Source organism: Triticum aestivum, chromosome 5D (genome assembly GCF_018294505.1).
Source record: "Triticum aestivum cultivar Chinese Spring chromosome 5D, IWGSC CS RefSeq v2.1, whole genome shotgun sequence".
In the NCBI taxonomy this organism is placed as follows: domain Eukaryota; kingdom Viridiplantae; phylum Streptophyta; class Magnoliopsida; order Poales; family Poaceae; genus Triticum; species Triticum aestivum.
In genome coordinates, this window is record NC_057808.1 from 458601881 (window position 1) to 458617897 (window position 16017).

At 43.0% G+C, this 16017-nt stretch overlaps 1 protein-coding gene across 1 annotated transcript; it reads left to right on the forward strand.

Moving 5' to 3' along the window:
- The first annotated feature begins 2502 nt into the window (after positions 1 to 2502).
- On the forward strand, positions 2503 to 6650 carry LOC123122735 (vacuolar protein sorting-associated protein 2 homolog 2). The gene is made up of 11 exons (XM_044543066.1): positions 2503 to 2727; positions 3134 to 3178; positions 3539 to 3573; positions 4415 to 4465; positions 4554 to 4658; positions 4754 to 4825; positions 4968 to 5039; positions 5862 to 5942; positions 6130 to 6165; positions 6250 to 6314; positions 6447 to 6650. The coding sequence occupies exons 1-11, from the start codon at positions 2694 to 2696 to the stop codon at positions 6538 to 6540; spliced, it is 690 nt and encodes a 229-aa protein (XP_044399001.1). The 5' UTR covers positions 2503 to 2693; the 3' UTR covers positions 6541 to 6650.
- The last annotated feature ends 9367 nt before the right edge of the window (positions 6651 to 16017 follow it).

A 16017-nucleotide genomic window follows, 5' to 3' on the forward strand; every position in this document is an offset into this window, starting at 1 on the left:
AACGGTCCATGCCCGTGACATTGCAGTGTTGCCACATACCTACCTGAGTTATTTTTTGAGTTGTCCATTAAAGCCATGGTTGTCGTAGACGAGAGCACATGCATGCACAAGTTAAGCAATTGTTAGAAATATGCCCTTGAGACAACTACGTGATGATGTTATTTCCTTATTTTTTGTGAGTTATTTGTATTAATTGTTCTTGAACATCATGATTGATATGTATCAATAAGTATGTGACTTGCTTGTGACTATATATTGTATGATGATTGTTCTAGTGATTCCTAGTTGATAAGATCATGCGGGCATATTCGACTTGTATATGATTCAGTTGATGACTATGTTTCACAAGTTATGGGTATAGAGATGTTAACCCGATAGTATGGACTCGGGGATGAGGATTACCGAGTCATACATATTCACGTTGAGACGCAGCGAGATATTATCACATGTTAGTCTTAAGTACAATGTATATGTTATGTCATAGACTTGAGGTCTTCACATGTACTCGGGATATGAATTGACTTACTTAGGGTCTATCAAACACCACTTTGTATCTGAGTAGTTGTAAAGGTAACTTTCAGGTTAGTCGTGAAACATGTTGCAGGACATGGTTGACCAAGATGAGATTTGCCCCTTTAATTCGGAGATATTTCTTTGGGCCCTCTCAAGTGATCAGATTCGAAAGCATGGCCATACGACTTGGTTTAAGTGTTAAGGAATCTTATAACAAATTCGAGAAGAGATGTCGAGCCACTAACAAGGGTGAAACGTACCCACCTTGACTTGATAACATATCCCGTGAGGCAAAGTTGCATATGACACATTGTAAGGGTTCACCAAGTATGACTTTGCCCACACATGGGACTTGACACGTTTGGCTAGGAGCCGCTACTAGCTATCGTTTCAGGCTGTGTCCATGTGTCCATGAACCTATCTATAGGCCGTGCCCCTAAGGGGAAAGGCCCCATTTGGATTCGATCCGAGTGGAAATTGGGCATAGAGTCCTGACGTGGCTAAAGTGTTAAGCCTACCGTGACCTCTATATAATTAGAGGGGAGACCCTAAAAAGGGTTCGACTAGTCCCACGACGCCGTCGCCATTCCCGCCCACGCCACGTCGTGTGATTGGGCATAGTAGTTTGCCGCCTGTCATTCCTCCCTACACGCGCGGATACCATAGAGGGATGTACCTGCGTCGTTGTGACGAACCATTTGAGAGAACTACGATGAAATGTTTGAGGGATCCGCGAGGAGGAGACAGAGACGCGCTTCCCAACTCTTCTTCTGCTGTCATGACTGTGCGTCTAGTGGTAAAACTAGTTCCGTGATCTATCTACACAATATTTTCCTGGTTCGCGCGGTAGAAAATTTTCTTTTGCGACCACGTGCCCCGACAACGACACCCCAGTCCCTCCAACAACACTTGGATGACAAACCATCTTTCAATTTATTTTACAATTCCCACTAGAGATTATGTGTGAACCCATTCAAAGAGAAGCCCTCAAATCATGGCAATGAATGTGTTAAAAAAAATCATGGCAATGAATGTGTTAAAAAAAATTATGGCAACGAAGGTGGGCTGAAGAGGGTCTTTCAGAAATTGATTATTCATACATCTTAAAACGTTATGTTTTTCATTTTTCATGTCTTTTTTTATTAGAATGTGTACCATTTTAATATTCATTTGGACCAATATATTAACGAAACTGCTCTGTACGATGCTTTCTCGTCTGACCAGAGAGCAAATCATCTCTAAATGCTATGGCCCACAAACTGAATTACCTATGATTGTCTCTAATCGTACGAGTGTTGGACAAGAATCCATCATACCCATAGCAAGGTTCATATATTAACAAGGCGCCAAAAAGTCATTTGCCCCATATAAAGTTTGACGGGTGGGGCCGGGGCCACTCGCCATTGAGAGAAGGCAAATCATGAAACCCCATATAAAGTGGTGCAAATGATCCAAATCCCCTCAAAAAGGCTAGCCTCAAAGGATCTCTCTCTCTCCAGAATTCCTAAAGAGAAAAGATACGCGGTGACATAATTGCTTCTGAGAGAGGCATTTTACACTGCAATTATTTATTTCCATAAAAAGAATGAGTAAATCTCTCCCAGAATGGAAGGGAATAAATTTCCGAAATTTTTATCCAGGCATGATATTGGGAACAACCGTAAAATCAGCTTCCGAGAGAAAATAAATAAAAGAGAAAAAGAAATATAATACTAGAAAGAACGAATAATAAATAAATGAGTAAAAATTGAAAAGGAAAGACCGGCAGACAGGGAGAAGTGGGACGTGGTGCCCCAGGGCGCTCCTCCCGTGCCGCGTGTCTATCCGCACGCACAGCCGCTGCCGACACAGCCGAACCACCCAACTGACGGAGCTGGCCCGCACTCCCTCCGGACCCACTTGTCATGGGAGAAGCCCGACCGCACCGGTGTCCCCAGAATTAGGCATTCTGTTCAACGCTGCAACGGCTACTACCAAAAAGCCCAAAAAGCCTGTGAAGTGCCGGTTGGGCTCGGCGCCGTCATACCTCGCTCGCACAAACAGAGGGGAAAAAAGAGGATCTCTCTCTCTCTCTCTCTCTACTCCGCTCTGCACTTGCCATTTTCCCCAAATCTGTTAGAGAGAGAGAGAGAGAGAGAGCTAGGTTTTCCCTGCGCTCGAGCGATCCAGCAGGAGCGGCCATGAACATCTTCAAGAAGAAGGTCGACCCCAAAGGTACGGCCCAGTTCCTGGATTCGCGTTGTTCTTTTGGTTTAGATTGGGGGGTTTCGGCGATTCTAGCGGGGTTCTAGCCTCGCCTCGATTTGTCCCCCCTCCCCGTCCCGCCGATTTGGCCTGATCCGCGGCCCGGGACTCGGTGCTGCGGGCGTTTCTGTGATCCAAAGGCGAGATCTTTGCTGGATTTCGGCCTTCTTGAACCGGATTTTTTTTATCCCCGGTTCTTCGATGGGTAGGGTTTTAGGGTGACCTAGCGCTTGTGTGGATGGACGATAAATCGAGAATGTTCTGGGTGTCGGAGTGGAGAAAATCACTGAATTCATGGGCGTGCAAACTGTGAATTAACTGGCAGTGTGGAGTTTGGTGTCGCGAACTAATGGCGTGATGCTTTTGTCACCTGCAGAGGCTCTCAGGACGAGCAAGCGAGAGATGTCAGTCGCCACAAGAGGTGAGAGCAAAATCTCCTCTTCTTTTCCTTCCGGTGTTCTGTCAACTTGGCCCAGGCTTTCCCTTCAGTTCTTATTGGTCCATAACATACATGGCTTAAATACCACCGATTCAGCAATGTTATTGTGAATTTGTGATGTATGTGAGATATTTGAACATGTGCTATATTGACAGCAAACCTGCACAAGTTTCAGAAATCAGTGTCTTTTTTAAGGCAATTGATGATGTATCATGTAACAGAGTTTCACTGAATAAGATTGCAACCGACAGCGATACTAGCTTAAGTATCAGCTCTTGAAGAAAAATGTAGCTGGCAATGTGCTAATTTCTGACACCATTTCTCTCCTTTTGCATATTTTAGGAGTTGAGCGAGAGATTGGCTCCCTGCAAATGGAGGTATGTAGTAAGTGAAGGGCCTTTTCTTTTTCTTTCTACAAGGCAAACAATGGGCAGATTTCACAAAGTTGCTTGGTTGGGTTGAATCCACTGTTCTCACATAGTATGAATAACTGATTTTAATACAAACAATATGCTACCGTCTTGGAGCACATAGGATTTTTTTCTTCTACGAGTGTGATAGTAGTTCCACTGCCATACTGAAGTAGAATAGAATGTATGTCAGGCCCCCACCACACAATAGAGGCAATACTGACTCGGTTGAGATTAGGTAGCCCTGCCACTGTTGATATTATTCTATTATTATGTTTCTGGCGTGCAATGGACCAGACAGCAGGTTTGCTCCAGAGATGTTTTTGGATAGTACCAAAAACAACTTTTCTAGAAAATAGCTCACTATTATATGTTTTTGGATCTTTGTTCAGGAATTAAAGCAACAAACTGCAAATCTGATCAGTGCCATATTGCAGTTGATACTTCATTTTGGACCTTGCACTTAAATTTATGTTTTGGTTTTCTTGATAAAATTGTTTTAAACCAAGTGAAAAGTGTGCTAAAATATTGTTATTTTTGCAACTGAAATGCTTATACACACTTTTATCGAGGCCGTGAGGTGCCTCAAACTCCTAGAGGTCTTCATGCCATCTTGTGCTGCCATACCCTCATGCTCTAGGAGTGGAAAGGACAGCAGTTTAGTCCAGAAAGGGTGTGAAACAGCAGCATCACTTTGCATCTTTATTTATTATTACTGTATCATTATGGTAGTTCCACTTACCACTCTGCAATGGCTTGTGTGTATTGTATTGTTTGGTTTCCTAACGCCGCAGTGGTACCATTCCAGGAGAAGAAGCTGGTTGCTGAGATCAAGAAGACTGCCAAGACTGGAAATGAGGTAAGTATCCTAAGATTTTGTGTAAGATCCCTAATCCATAACAATTTTCTTATTGATGTCTTACAATACGTGTTCTGTATTGCTATAGGCTGCAACCAAAATTCTAGCCCGGCAACTAGTCAGGCTTAGGCAACAAATCGTCAATTTACAAGGTACACGGGCGCAGATACGTGGAGTAGCTACTCACACACAGGTATGCCTAGCTTTCAGTTTGATTTATACAACTGCAAATTTTGAGCATGGACAAAATACACTTACTACTGTGTGTGAACTATCTATTTGTTTAAGGCAATGTATGCTGGAACTTCAATATCTGCTGGAATGAAAGGCGCAAGCAAAGCGATGGCAGCAATGAATAAGGTATGACGAAAGACAGCCATGGTTGGTTGGCTGTTCATTAACTATCGACCTTTTCCAATCTCTAGTCAGTCTTTTCCTGTCAACTTATTTGTGAACTGTGTATCCTGAGATGGTTGGTGCAATTTATTATTTTTTGTTTCAGCAAATGGAACCAACGAAGCAGATGAAGCAGATGAGAGAATTCCAGAAGCAATCATCTCAATTGGACATGACGGTAATAGCATTTTGGACACTCTTTAATTGTTTATTGTGGTGTTAAGTGCAGATGCTTAGTTATATCGCATTATATAGATATGTACGAGTTAGCCATGATGGTAATAAAATTTTCGACATGCCTGTAGTGTTAAGTGGATATTTTTAGATATATCACATTATGCAGATGTGTTTGTTGGTTAGTTATTACTTGCTTAGCACATATGAATAAACTAGATCAGGGAGTACAGACCAGATGCAATCATTGTTGCGTGGGGATGATTCATCCATTTGTTGTATTTACTGTGGATTTCTCGTGATCTACACTGTATGAGCATTCTGAGATATCATCCACTCAAATTTTTAGCGCATCCACTCCATATTCATCTGTTCTGAGAGTTCGTTTTGTAAATTTGTACGCAGATTGACTATGTTTCCCTCCATTGTGCTGTTTCAGATATTCTTATGAAGTAGTATGAATCAGTACAACATCTTAAAATAATTAGTTGTTTCATCCTATTTATTGTACAGCAATCATTGTTTTCTGTGGACGATCCATCCTATTTATTGTGGACTCAAATTGCTCACTCCATATCCATGTGTTCTGAGAATTCCTTATGTAATTTTGTACACACATTAGCTATGTATATATATTATATGAATCAGGTTAGCTGTTTCAGTGTCTTTATAACTTATTTGTCAGTTCGGTCAGATATGTCACTGTTCTTACAGATGTATTCAAAGAAATGTTCAAGCTGTCAGCTTGAGATCAATAACTTATTGCCAAGATCCCTTTAAATTGTTTTTTTTCTTCTGAAAATTAAGATCAACTATTTCCATGCAGCTTGAGATGATGTCTGATGCCATCGATGAAACACTAGATAAGGATGAGGCTGAAGAGGAAACAGAAGAGCTCACGAACCAGGTAAAATGCTAATTATATTCTGCATTTTGACGAGGGAGAGCGTTTTGGCTCCCTGGTGGGCAAGCATTTTTGGCACGGTTGTTAGCTGCCTGGCAAAGCTAACTTTCTTACATGTTTGCTACCAAACGGATCCCCTCATTGCTAACTGTTTCATGATATGTGATATATCCCTCTGCCCTCGATGCAGGTTCTGGATGAGATTGGTGTTGATGTGGCTTCTCAGGTAAATACGCCTGTTCATTCTACACTACCAGCGTGCTGAATCTTAATTCTAAATGCTGATTTTGACGCATTCGTGATACTGCAGCTGTCTTCTGCACCTAAAGGCCGTATTGGAGCCAGTAACAAGAAAGCCGAGAACAACCAAGCACGGTATACAATCATTTCTTCCCCCACAATCATAGCTAAAATGTCCATCTCAACAGATGAGCAGACCGTGTTCTTTTTTTCTGGGCCTCTGTATATCTGTTCGCCTTTTACCTGATGGAAATGTCATGCTATCAGGAATGCGGCTCCAGCGAAAAATGTGGCGCCTGAACCTAATGCCGCTGAAGTTGATGATCTGGAGAGGAGACTGGCATCTCTCCGCCGCATCTGAGTTGCTGCTGCAAGAAAGTTTATATAGCCTTATATATGTAAATCTGTTTACTGGTGCCTTGTTTCCAAATTCTGGTAGCTTAATATTTTAACCAGGAACAAGCTAGTACAAGCATAAACTGTCGTGTTGCCAATCAAATGTGGCTGAAAAGAAATATGGTGGAGCATAAATTATTTATGAAGTGAACAAATTACACAAGTTTAGGGCACAATTACGGGGAAGAAAATAGAAGGACCCTGCGCATGTTTTCTTTTTGCCTGGCCAAACACTTCAGAAATTGCAGGCAACATATGATGATGATTCACAACTAATATCAAACACACCGAATGACCCTAGGGGACGAGTATTTAGAACGTGATGCCTGCGCAAGTGAAAGTACTATGCCCCATGCCTCTATTTTCATCGTTGTTATACATTTTTACACTATGTTTGCTACTTCTAAATAGCTCTTTAAATTTGTGCGAAAATACAATCTCTTGCTTTTAATCAATTTCTCTTTTAAGGACAGCTCTTCTAGTGTGTTTTGCTTGACGCTTTTGGGATACTTACCCGAAGGTGCTACACTACCATGTGTGTCTTGCAGGCCATCAGGGTTGACGGTGATTCACCCTCTATATTACAGCACAAGCATGGCAACCGAGGACTCCACTCAACTTCCATTTCCCACATCTACATGTCCTATTGAACAACTTGACTTCACAACTTTCTTGGCCACCCATCACCTGATAAACACACTCTGGATGTATATGGTGTGTAGTATTTCACTCTAGCCTTTGCTCTCTCCAACTTCTTACTCATGACTGGAGTAGTCTCCCAGCCTGCACTTTCTGCTCCACTTTGTTTTAGAGCCATTCTTGTCATGATTCTGGTCCTAATGAGTTCTATCATTGTAACAATAGGCTTGTCCCTGTAATCCAAGAAGATATACTTGTTTAACACATCAGATGAACTGTTGACAACCAGATCCGTTTTAGACCTTGGACTTAGCATGCCGGCTGATTTGTTGATTAGGAATATGCCTGACCCAAGGCCATGCATCCTTGTTGTACTTCTTCAAGTACCTATGTTGTGCTATTGAGAAAAATTCTACTCATTAATTGTGCTAGCATATACAATCTTGTCAAAGTAAACTTTGGAGACCACTCCCTTGAATTCAACATATGAGGAAATGGCTAGACCATGTGTTTTGCAGTACCTTGTTGTGCCATTGGGAAAAATTCTCAGATGCCACCCACAAGTCCCTTTTGCCTATCAGACATAAGTATTCACCCTCCATGCCTCTCCCTGTCCTATTGCAGCCTCAAGTTGTCTCAGAAACCATGTCCAAGTAGAAAGATCTTCGATGTTTAGAACTGCAAAGGCCAATGGGAACATGTTCTTCCCATACTTGTAGATGCAGCAAGCACTTGCACACCAATTACAAGCATCACAAAACAACCATCCAGACCAATGAAAGGCCCGCAACCATTTAAAAACCCTTTAATTTGATGCACAATAATTCGCTGTTAGAAAGACATGTTGCAAACATCCAATTAAGCACTTCTTGAATATAAAGAATGTTTTGCTAAAAAAAATCAAAAATGTTGCACAGAAATATTTGCACTGTGCCATGTCTCTTGGCATTGGGCCGATGCCAAAAAGTTGATTACTAGTAACCGCCGTGCAGTTATCCCATTCTAACAGCGAGCACCTTAAAAGTTTTTTAATAGTCCATGACACGTTGGCCTCAGTCACATTAAATTATTGGTCATCTTGATCTTGTTTAGTTGCATTTATTTCTGCTCATCCGCTGCCTTATATTGTTTAATCCTGCAACTCCTTTAATCATTTGTTTCCAGCTATTGAGCCAACTCATCGCTGGTTTTTTGTTAGGAGAAGTTTGTGTACCTTGCAACTGGGAGACAGGGAGAGCGATATGATGGGGATAGGATACATACTGCCGGACCAAAATTATCCGTACACACATGCATGCAGAGGATCAGCCATTTGCCCGGACTTTACCTCAGGCCGCAGAATATATAAACACCAAAAATAAGTAAATAAATATAACATGGTCATGAGTCCATGAAAAATAAATCACAGAAATAAGAAAATAATCGTCAAAGAGAGATAAACCAAACTAACCCTTGCAACATTGGTCTAACTATCTACTCCTCTGTCTATAGTGATATAAAACGTCTCACATTTGTTTACAGGGGGAGTATATTATAGTCACCCATTATTTTTCTTGCAGATACCTCTGTGATGCCAATGTGAACGGCGGAGACCCAAGACTTCGTCTACATGATTACAACAATTATATCTTTGTCCAGCTCTTAAGTGACCCCAACAAACATATCGGTCATTTGAGCCTTTCCATTGCTCCTCGACTTGCAATTGCTTTAGAATACTCACAAAAATACAAAAGTAGATAAATCCAATGACTTGATGCAAGTATGAAGATAGTTTTTAAAATTAGACTTGACTTGTCACTTTCGCTCTCCTTCAGCACTTAACATGCATTCCCTACTGCTTACTTTTGAGAACAGTGCAAGAAAACTGATGTTTCCCTGTGGGGTGACCGTGAAGGACGGAGGGAGCACCGAAGACCAAAGACCAGTACGCACATGGGGTGAGGTTAGGTGCAATGGAAGTTTCAACTGATCTGTTGTTTAGTGTTTTCATGGGTCCCCTTTTATCTTATTAATCGAGCTACTCTATCAGTCGGTGCCTACTCTGGGCAGGAAAGCCATCATGGCGGTTTTCATTGATCTGGGATAAGAGTTACATCATCTGCTATAGCAGCACGAATAAAATCTGGGGGTTCTTGTCACATTTGGTCCCGTACTAGATTGAGCTAATATATGGGCTGCCCTATTAGCCTCCCTAGGATAATGTGAAAAAATTACATGAGTAAAATTGCGACAAAGGAAAGTGCACTCCTCATAGATAGCTGCCGCCACGCCTAGTGAGTTACCGCCATTCTGCATGACTTGCACCACTTCCATACAATCACTCTCGACTAGGATCCTGTTACATCCAACGTTTCCTGCAATGAACAGACCATCACGGAGTGCACACACCTCAGCAATTGACGGTGTATCGATTGTAGGGATGCTCCAACTACCACCTGCAATTAGAGTTCCCATACAGTCACGAATAATAGCACCCGTCCTCTCCGAACCTGTGACCACATCAAATGCCGCATCCACATTCAATTTGGCAAAGCCTTCTTGTGGTTTGTTCCGACCATGTCTAGTGATCTGCGTCGTTCTCAATTTGTTCACTATGGAGTAATTCAATGCCAACACCGAAATTGCTTGAGCAGACCGAATGGATGCTTGCAGAGACTCTCCACGAGTAAACTTTCTTTGTTCCCAGGGGCGGAGCTGGGCCCCGGGCACCCAGGGCCCAGGCCCGGGGCGTGGAAAATGTAACAGGCTATTGTTATATATGATTTTCTGCAGGCCTGGGGTGCAGCCCAGTGAAAGAAAGCAGCCAAAGCCTTGATGGGCTGTGTTAGGCCTTGTACAATGCAAGGTGCTTAGGGGAGGTGCTTAGAGAAATAAATCAGGTTTTTCTTAAAGCACCGGTGCTTATTTATACAGGATAGACGCTTAACTAAGCATCTCTCCTGTAGAAATAGGCACCGGTGCTTCAGAAAAACTCGGTTTATTTTTCGAAGCACCTCTCTAAGCATCTCCCATTGTACAAGGCCTTACGTGAAACAAACGCACGAGGAAAGACCACCATCCCACGATCTAACAATTCTCAAAACAAAAAAAAATCCTACGATCTAACTCCCACGCACGAGACGCAGCGCTGTTGCTAAAAAAAGAAGAGGAAACGCAGCGCTCGCGCGGCCGCCGCCAAGTCGCATCGATCTCCAGAGTCCAGATCCCAGCGCTCGCGTGGCGCCGCCGTCCGCAGTGGCGTCGCATCCGCCCCGCCACTCCCTCTGCTCCCGGTCGCCGCCCTCCTGTCCTATTCTTCGTTCGCCCCGCGGCATCCCTGGCTATTTCGCTGCTTGCTGCCGCTGCCGCTGCTTGTATGTTTCTAATTTTCGTTGAAGCATTTTCTGTTTCCCCCTGATTAGTGTATAAACTGCTTCGAACTGAAATTTAATTGAAATAATATGTGTATGTATGCATCCAGTCATATATCTAGGGTATTGTTGAACTCAAATTGATGTAATTGCCAATTTCATTTCATATTGCAGAAAATGAAGATTAAGAGATTTTTTTCACCGGTTTGCTAAATAGAGCAAGATGTATTTGCAAGTATTGACGATGGTGATATTTTATATGGCTTTCAAACATATATAGGTCTCACAAAGGGCTTTTATCTCGTTGAAGTGGTAAGTTTTTACATTTGTATTAATGATTATTGTTTCACTTCAGGTTTATGCCTTCTCTTATGAAAAATTTCTTTTGATGTCTTGAAGGTGTTGGCTTTTCTTACATCGTTGATGAGGTTACGGGAGGCACAAGTGAAGCAAACCATTGATTTGGTTTTTTTTATCATGTACTGTTTATTGTTTAACATGTTTTTATCTATTCTGTTTTATTTGTTAGAATAATCCGAGGCACTCCGTCGATCTTCCAAGGATCAAGCAATCACACGAGCACGAGCACGACACCGAGATTTGTTAACGAGGTTCACCATCATGGCTACATCCCCGAGGCCTGACTACGGGCGCTCCTCCCCGTGACACCGCTACAATACCGCACCACGGCCGCCGGGCGCCGGCACACGCCGCTGGTTCCCCCGCGTGCCTGTGCTATTATGTTGGCATAGGTTACATCATGTGTCTACCCCCGATATATATGAGAGGCCTAGGATATAAGTGTTCTATTAGAACACAACTATTACCCTGTCTACACACAGTCCAAAACCAAGTCCAACTGTAACCTACCTTGTACAATAATATTCGACACAACTCTAACATTATTGTTAAGCATTCAATTTAAAATTCTAATTTTTTCGTGTAATTGAGCCATATTTTAGGGTGTCTTTTGAGGTAGCTAAAAGCCTTATGAACATCGAGTTTTTCCCTCCGGGTGAATTTTTTTTTAGGCCCGGGGCTTGCTTCAATCCTGGCTCCGCCACTACATATACTACCCACAAAACGCGGTCCAGAGGTTCACCATTAGCAGCCCCGTCCTTCAGAAGCAAGGAATCCAGAAGCTCGCGCTCGTCTCCTTCTTCTCTGCTGCGAGGTACCAATCCGTTCCAACTTCGCCAGTCTTCTAGGCTAGCATGCCAGCCGGCGGCGAACCGCACGAGATGGCTGCCTTGCACGCGCTTTACGTTCCAGCTATCGCTGCTGCTGGCGGCTTTGTGGGGTACTGGCAGTGGCGGAGTTATGTTGGGGCCAGGGGCCGCTGCCCCCCCCCCCCCTCCCCCCAGCCTTTTGGCAAAGCCCTCTTGTGGTTTGTTCCGACTATGTCTAGTGATCTGCGTCGTTCTTAATTTTTTCACTCTGGAGTAATTCAATGCCAACACGGAAATTGCTTGAGCAGACCGAATGGATGCTTGCAAAGACTTTCCACGAGTAAACTTTCTTTGTTCCCACCATGTGTACCAGCACACAACAATAACAAGATCACACCGTTGAACACCTGCCAGGGTACGCTATTTGTATCTAGTAGCGGCCTTTCTAGGGGCCCGATCCCGTCGACCACCGCAAAGCAAGCTTCGTCAGTGGTTTCGTCGTTCCCAGGAACGTCCAGATCTCTTTTACCCTTGGGCATGTGAGGAACATATGGTTTATACTTTCACATCAATGGAGCATATAGGGCATTGACTCCGGCTCTGAATATGGCGCTTTGCTAGAACGCCATGACATGGGTTCGATTGCCACATACAGTGATTGGCGGCAATGAATTTTCACTTTTGCCGGCGTCTTCAATTCCCATAATGCCTTCTATACCGGATTCTTCATAGATGAATCATATCGGCGACATTTCCTGGTGGGTCCACGGCAGTGCGACGTCAGGATGCATGCAACGAGTACCCGCAGCTTGTTTACCCGGTGGATTTTACCTGCTAAAAGTTATGTGTTTGGTAAAGAAAAATACCCACGGGTATATATGTAATTGGTAAAAGAAAAACCCGAATTCTTAAAAGTGCAGCTGCGCTCTTTGACGAACCCGAGTGCACGCGCTGCAGCCATCCATTGGCTCGCGGCCCGCATGATCATCATTCGGATTTAGAAAACTGTCCACCCATCCATTCTATATATGGAAAGATTCTCTACAACAGTAGGTTGATTTTTCGTCACCTGGTCCGACCAACCATGTGAACTCAACAATGATGTAGCATGCATTAATTTCGGTATGAGAAAATTTTAAAAAGCTATAACTTTCAAACCACGTGTCGGAATTATGATCAGTTTTCACTGTTGGGTTCCTCATGACGAACTCTTTAAAATTATATCTCATATGAATATGTTTTGAAGGTTTTTTTGAAAAGCAACTTTGATGCTAGATGAGGCAACTTTAGTGCTAAACCGGAGCAACTTTGATGCTAGATGAATTGCATTGTGTGTATTAGTGAATTCACCTAATAACATACTAATAGTTGTGTGCAGTAGTCTAATAGTAGATGGTTACCAAGGTTGCTAAGTTGCAGACATCGGAGACTAATTTGTAGATAGTTTAGTTGTCAACGATACTGTGAAAGTTGTTTACCGTAGAGTGAAAAGTTGTCTAACATAGTTTCTATGTTGTCTCCCTCAAAAACCAAGTTGCCTATATTGCTACGAAGTTGCCTACGGGTGATCCCCAATTGACTAAAATACTAAGGAAGTTGTCAATCAAGGGACATAAGTTGCCTACAATGTCGAAAGTTTTTTTATGGGATGTCTATCATGATTCCACATTTCGAAACTATGTGCGGATGGATGGTATGAGAGCCTTTTCCTTTCCTTTTCCAGGGTAGTTTGCCCGCCTACGCTACTGAGCACGCAGGTGTTGGCTAGCCAGGTCATGGGTGTTGACTAATTGTAAAAGGCGGGATAGATGAGAAGTTGCATAGGGGTGATGAGAAATTTCATAGGGGGCGGATCAGACAGTTGCCTGCAAATTTACACAAGTTGTTCATAATTTTGGCACGGGTTGCCCGCAAAAATCATTGAAATCTCCCGATATAATGATGAAAAACATATATGAGTTGCTTGATGGATGCACTGGAGTTGCACAAAAACATACTAAAAGTTGTCTGCATGACTAGTGAGTAGCCTACATTATTCTAAGTTGCATACAATACTTTTTCAGTGTGGTAAGCAACTTCGTTTCATATATAGGCAACTTAGCAACATCCACGGACAACTTTTCAATATATTATAGGCAACTGAAATAGAAATGGCAGTCAACTGAGCATCACTAACATGCAACTTCATAATGTTTTTAGGCAACTTAGAAAAAACAATTATAAGCATCTTCCTAATATTGTAGGCAACTAATTTGCGAAGTTAGAGAACTGAGCAGTAATGGTAGGTAACTATTTACCAATAGCAGGTAAACTAGGCATCAATAATAGGCCAATTTCATAGTATTGTATGTAACTGGGCATCAATAATAGGTAACTGAACATCCATGGTAAGCAACTGAGCAACCATGGCAGGCAAGTTGTGATAATATTTAGCAAAATTCGTTGATACACATGGTGTAGTGAAGTTGCTTATTTTTAGCATTAAAGGTGTCTCATGTTTTATGTGATTTTCTCATTTTTACACAAACCAATCTAATAAGCAGTCCTACTAGGCAAAAAATGAAGTTGCTTTCCTATAGCACTAAAGTTGCCTTCATTAGATCCAAAGTTGCCTCGAAAAAAAGTTCGACGAAACCTATCGATATGAGATCTAGTTTTGAAGAACTCGTCGCGAGAAACCCAATTGTGAAAATGAAATTGAATTTCGACGCTTAAATCAAAAGTTACAGTTTTTTTTTAAATTAACCCCAAATAAATGCACGTGGAGACAAGATTCCTTTTTGATGGACCAGGTCAAAGGTGCGTCGGCTGCTCCTTCCATATTTGAAAGAGCGCTCAATCCCACCAACCAGCGCTCGGGCGCCTGTAGTCAGGTCCAAATAAAAATTACCCGCCACCGGATATTTCTACTGGTAACGGTTTATGGTGCAAGGGGTGGGTACGGGTTTGGTAATGACAAACCAATACCCGACCCGGCCGGTTGCGATCCCTAACGAGAATATTGCATTAGCTCTCGCAGATACCTCGAAGGTTTTATTTTGCATCACCGAAAGAAAAATGTCCGTAAGATGCTAATGTGAACAGCGGAGACCAAAGACTTTGATCTTCATGACTGTAACTAATATTTTTGTCCAACACCTCGTTTGTGGCCAAAGCAAGCGGCAATGTGGCAACGCGGCGCCAACCTATATTCAACAAACATACAAGTATAAATAGGTTACCCCTAAAGCCCACCAAACATACAGTACAAAATACAACCCTTCGGAAAAAAAAACATACAAGATGCAAACAGGTCTTGATCAGCGGTTGGCGCTCTGAATCAGCTCAACATATATGCTCGCCTAGAGGGAGCTGATCGGTGCGGAAAGTTGTTGACCAGCCTATAACAAAATGCCGCGGCTCCTCCTGCTTCTCTTCCTTTGCGTCTCGGTGTTGGCCGCTGCACCTGCACAGGCCTATCAAGACAAGTGCGACATCAAAGCCGCCGTTGGCAACGATTCAGACACCGGCAAAAATGAGGTATCGTATCTGAACTCGATCTGTAGTACTAGCATGCAGCATGACTCTTAACTTTAAAAGTGGGGTAGTAGTAATTATGGCTGCGTGTGCATGTACGTACTGGTGTACCAGGCGCCCGGGATCGACGATCTGTTCTATGTTATGGACATCGACATCGAGCTCGAGCAGGCCACCGGCTTGGAATTGGGTTTGTCTCAGGGTGATGCTATCGAAATGGACCAACCTATTCCTAGTACCAGCGCCGCCTTCCAATCACCGGATTTAATCAACTGCCGGGCGATCAACTGGTAAGAACATTAATTACCTCCAATGCAATATGGCATGCATCCTGGAGCCCTACCTGTTTGTTTGTTTGTTTGTTTTTGTGAGGGAAGCCCTACCTGTTTGGAATCACGATGCATGGTTTTGACTTTGTTTCTAGTCTAGTTCGAATTAATTCGAACCAAAATACATACATACAAAATCACTATCAATATGAATATTATCTTGTAGGACGATTGAGGAGCGCCGTCGTGCTTGCCTGGCCCGCATTGTCAGTCATGTTTACTCCAGGGAGAAGAAAGCTATCCCCCTAAGTCCCGACACAGGCTTCCGCCTCCACGGGGAGCCGCTCGAGGACGGCGACTACGTCTATGCTGCCATCTACGAGTACGTGGGCCAAGGCCGTGAGGACAAGTCCGCTCCGCACTTGATCGTCGCCTTCCGAGGCACCGACCTGTGCTGGAAACGGAGGGCGGCGAGGGACGTCTGGTTCAACTGCCTAAT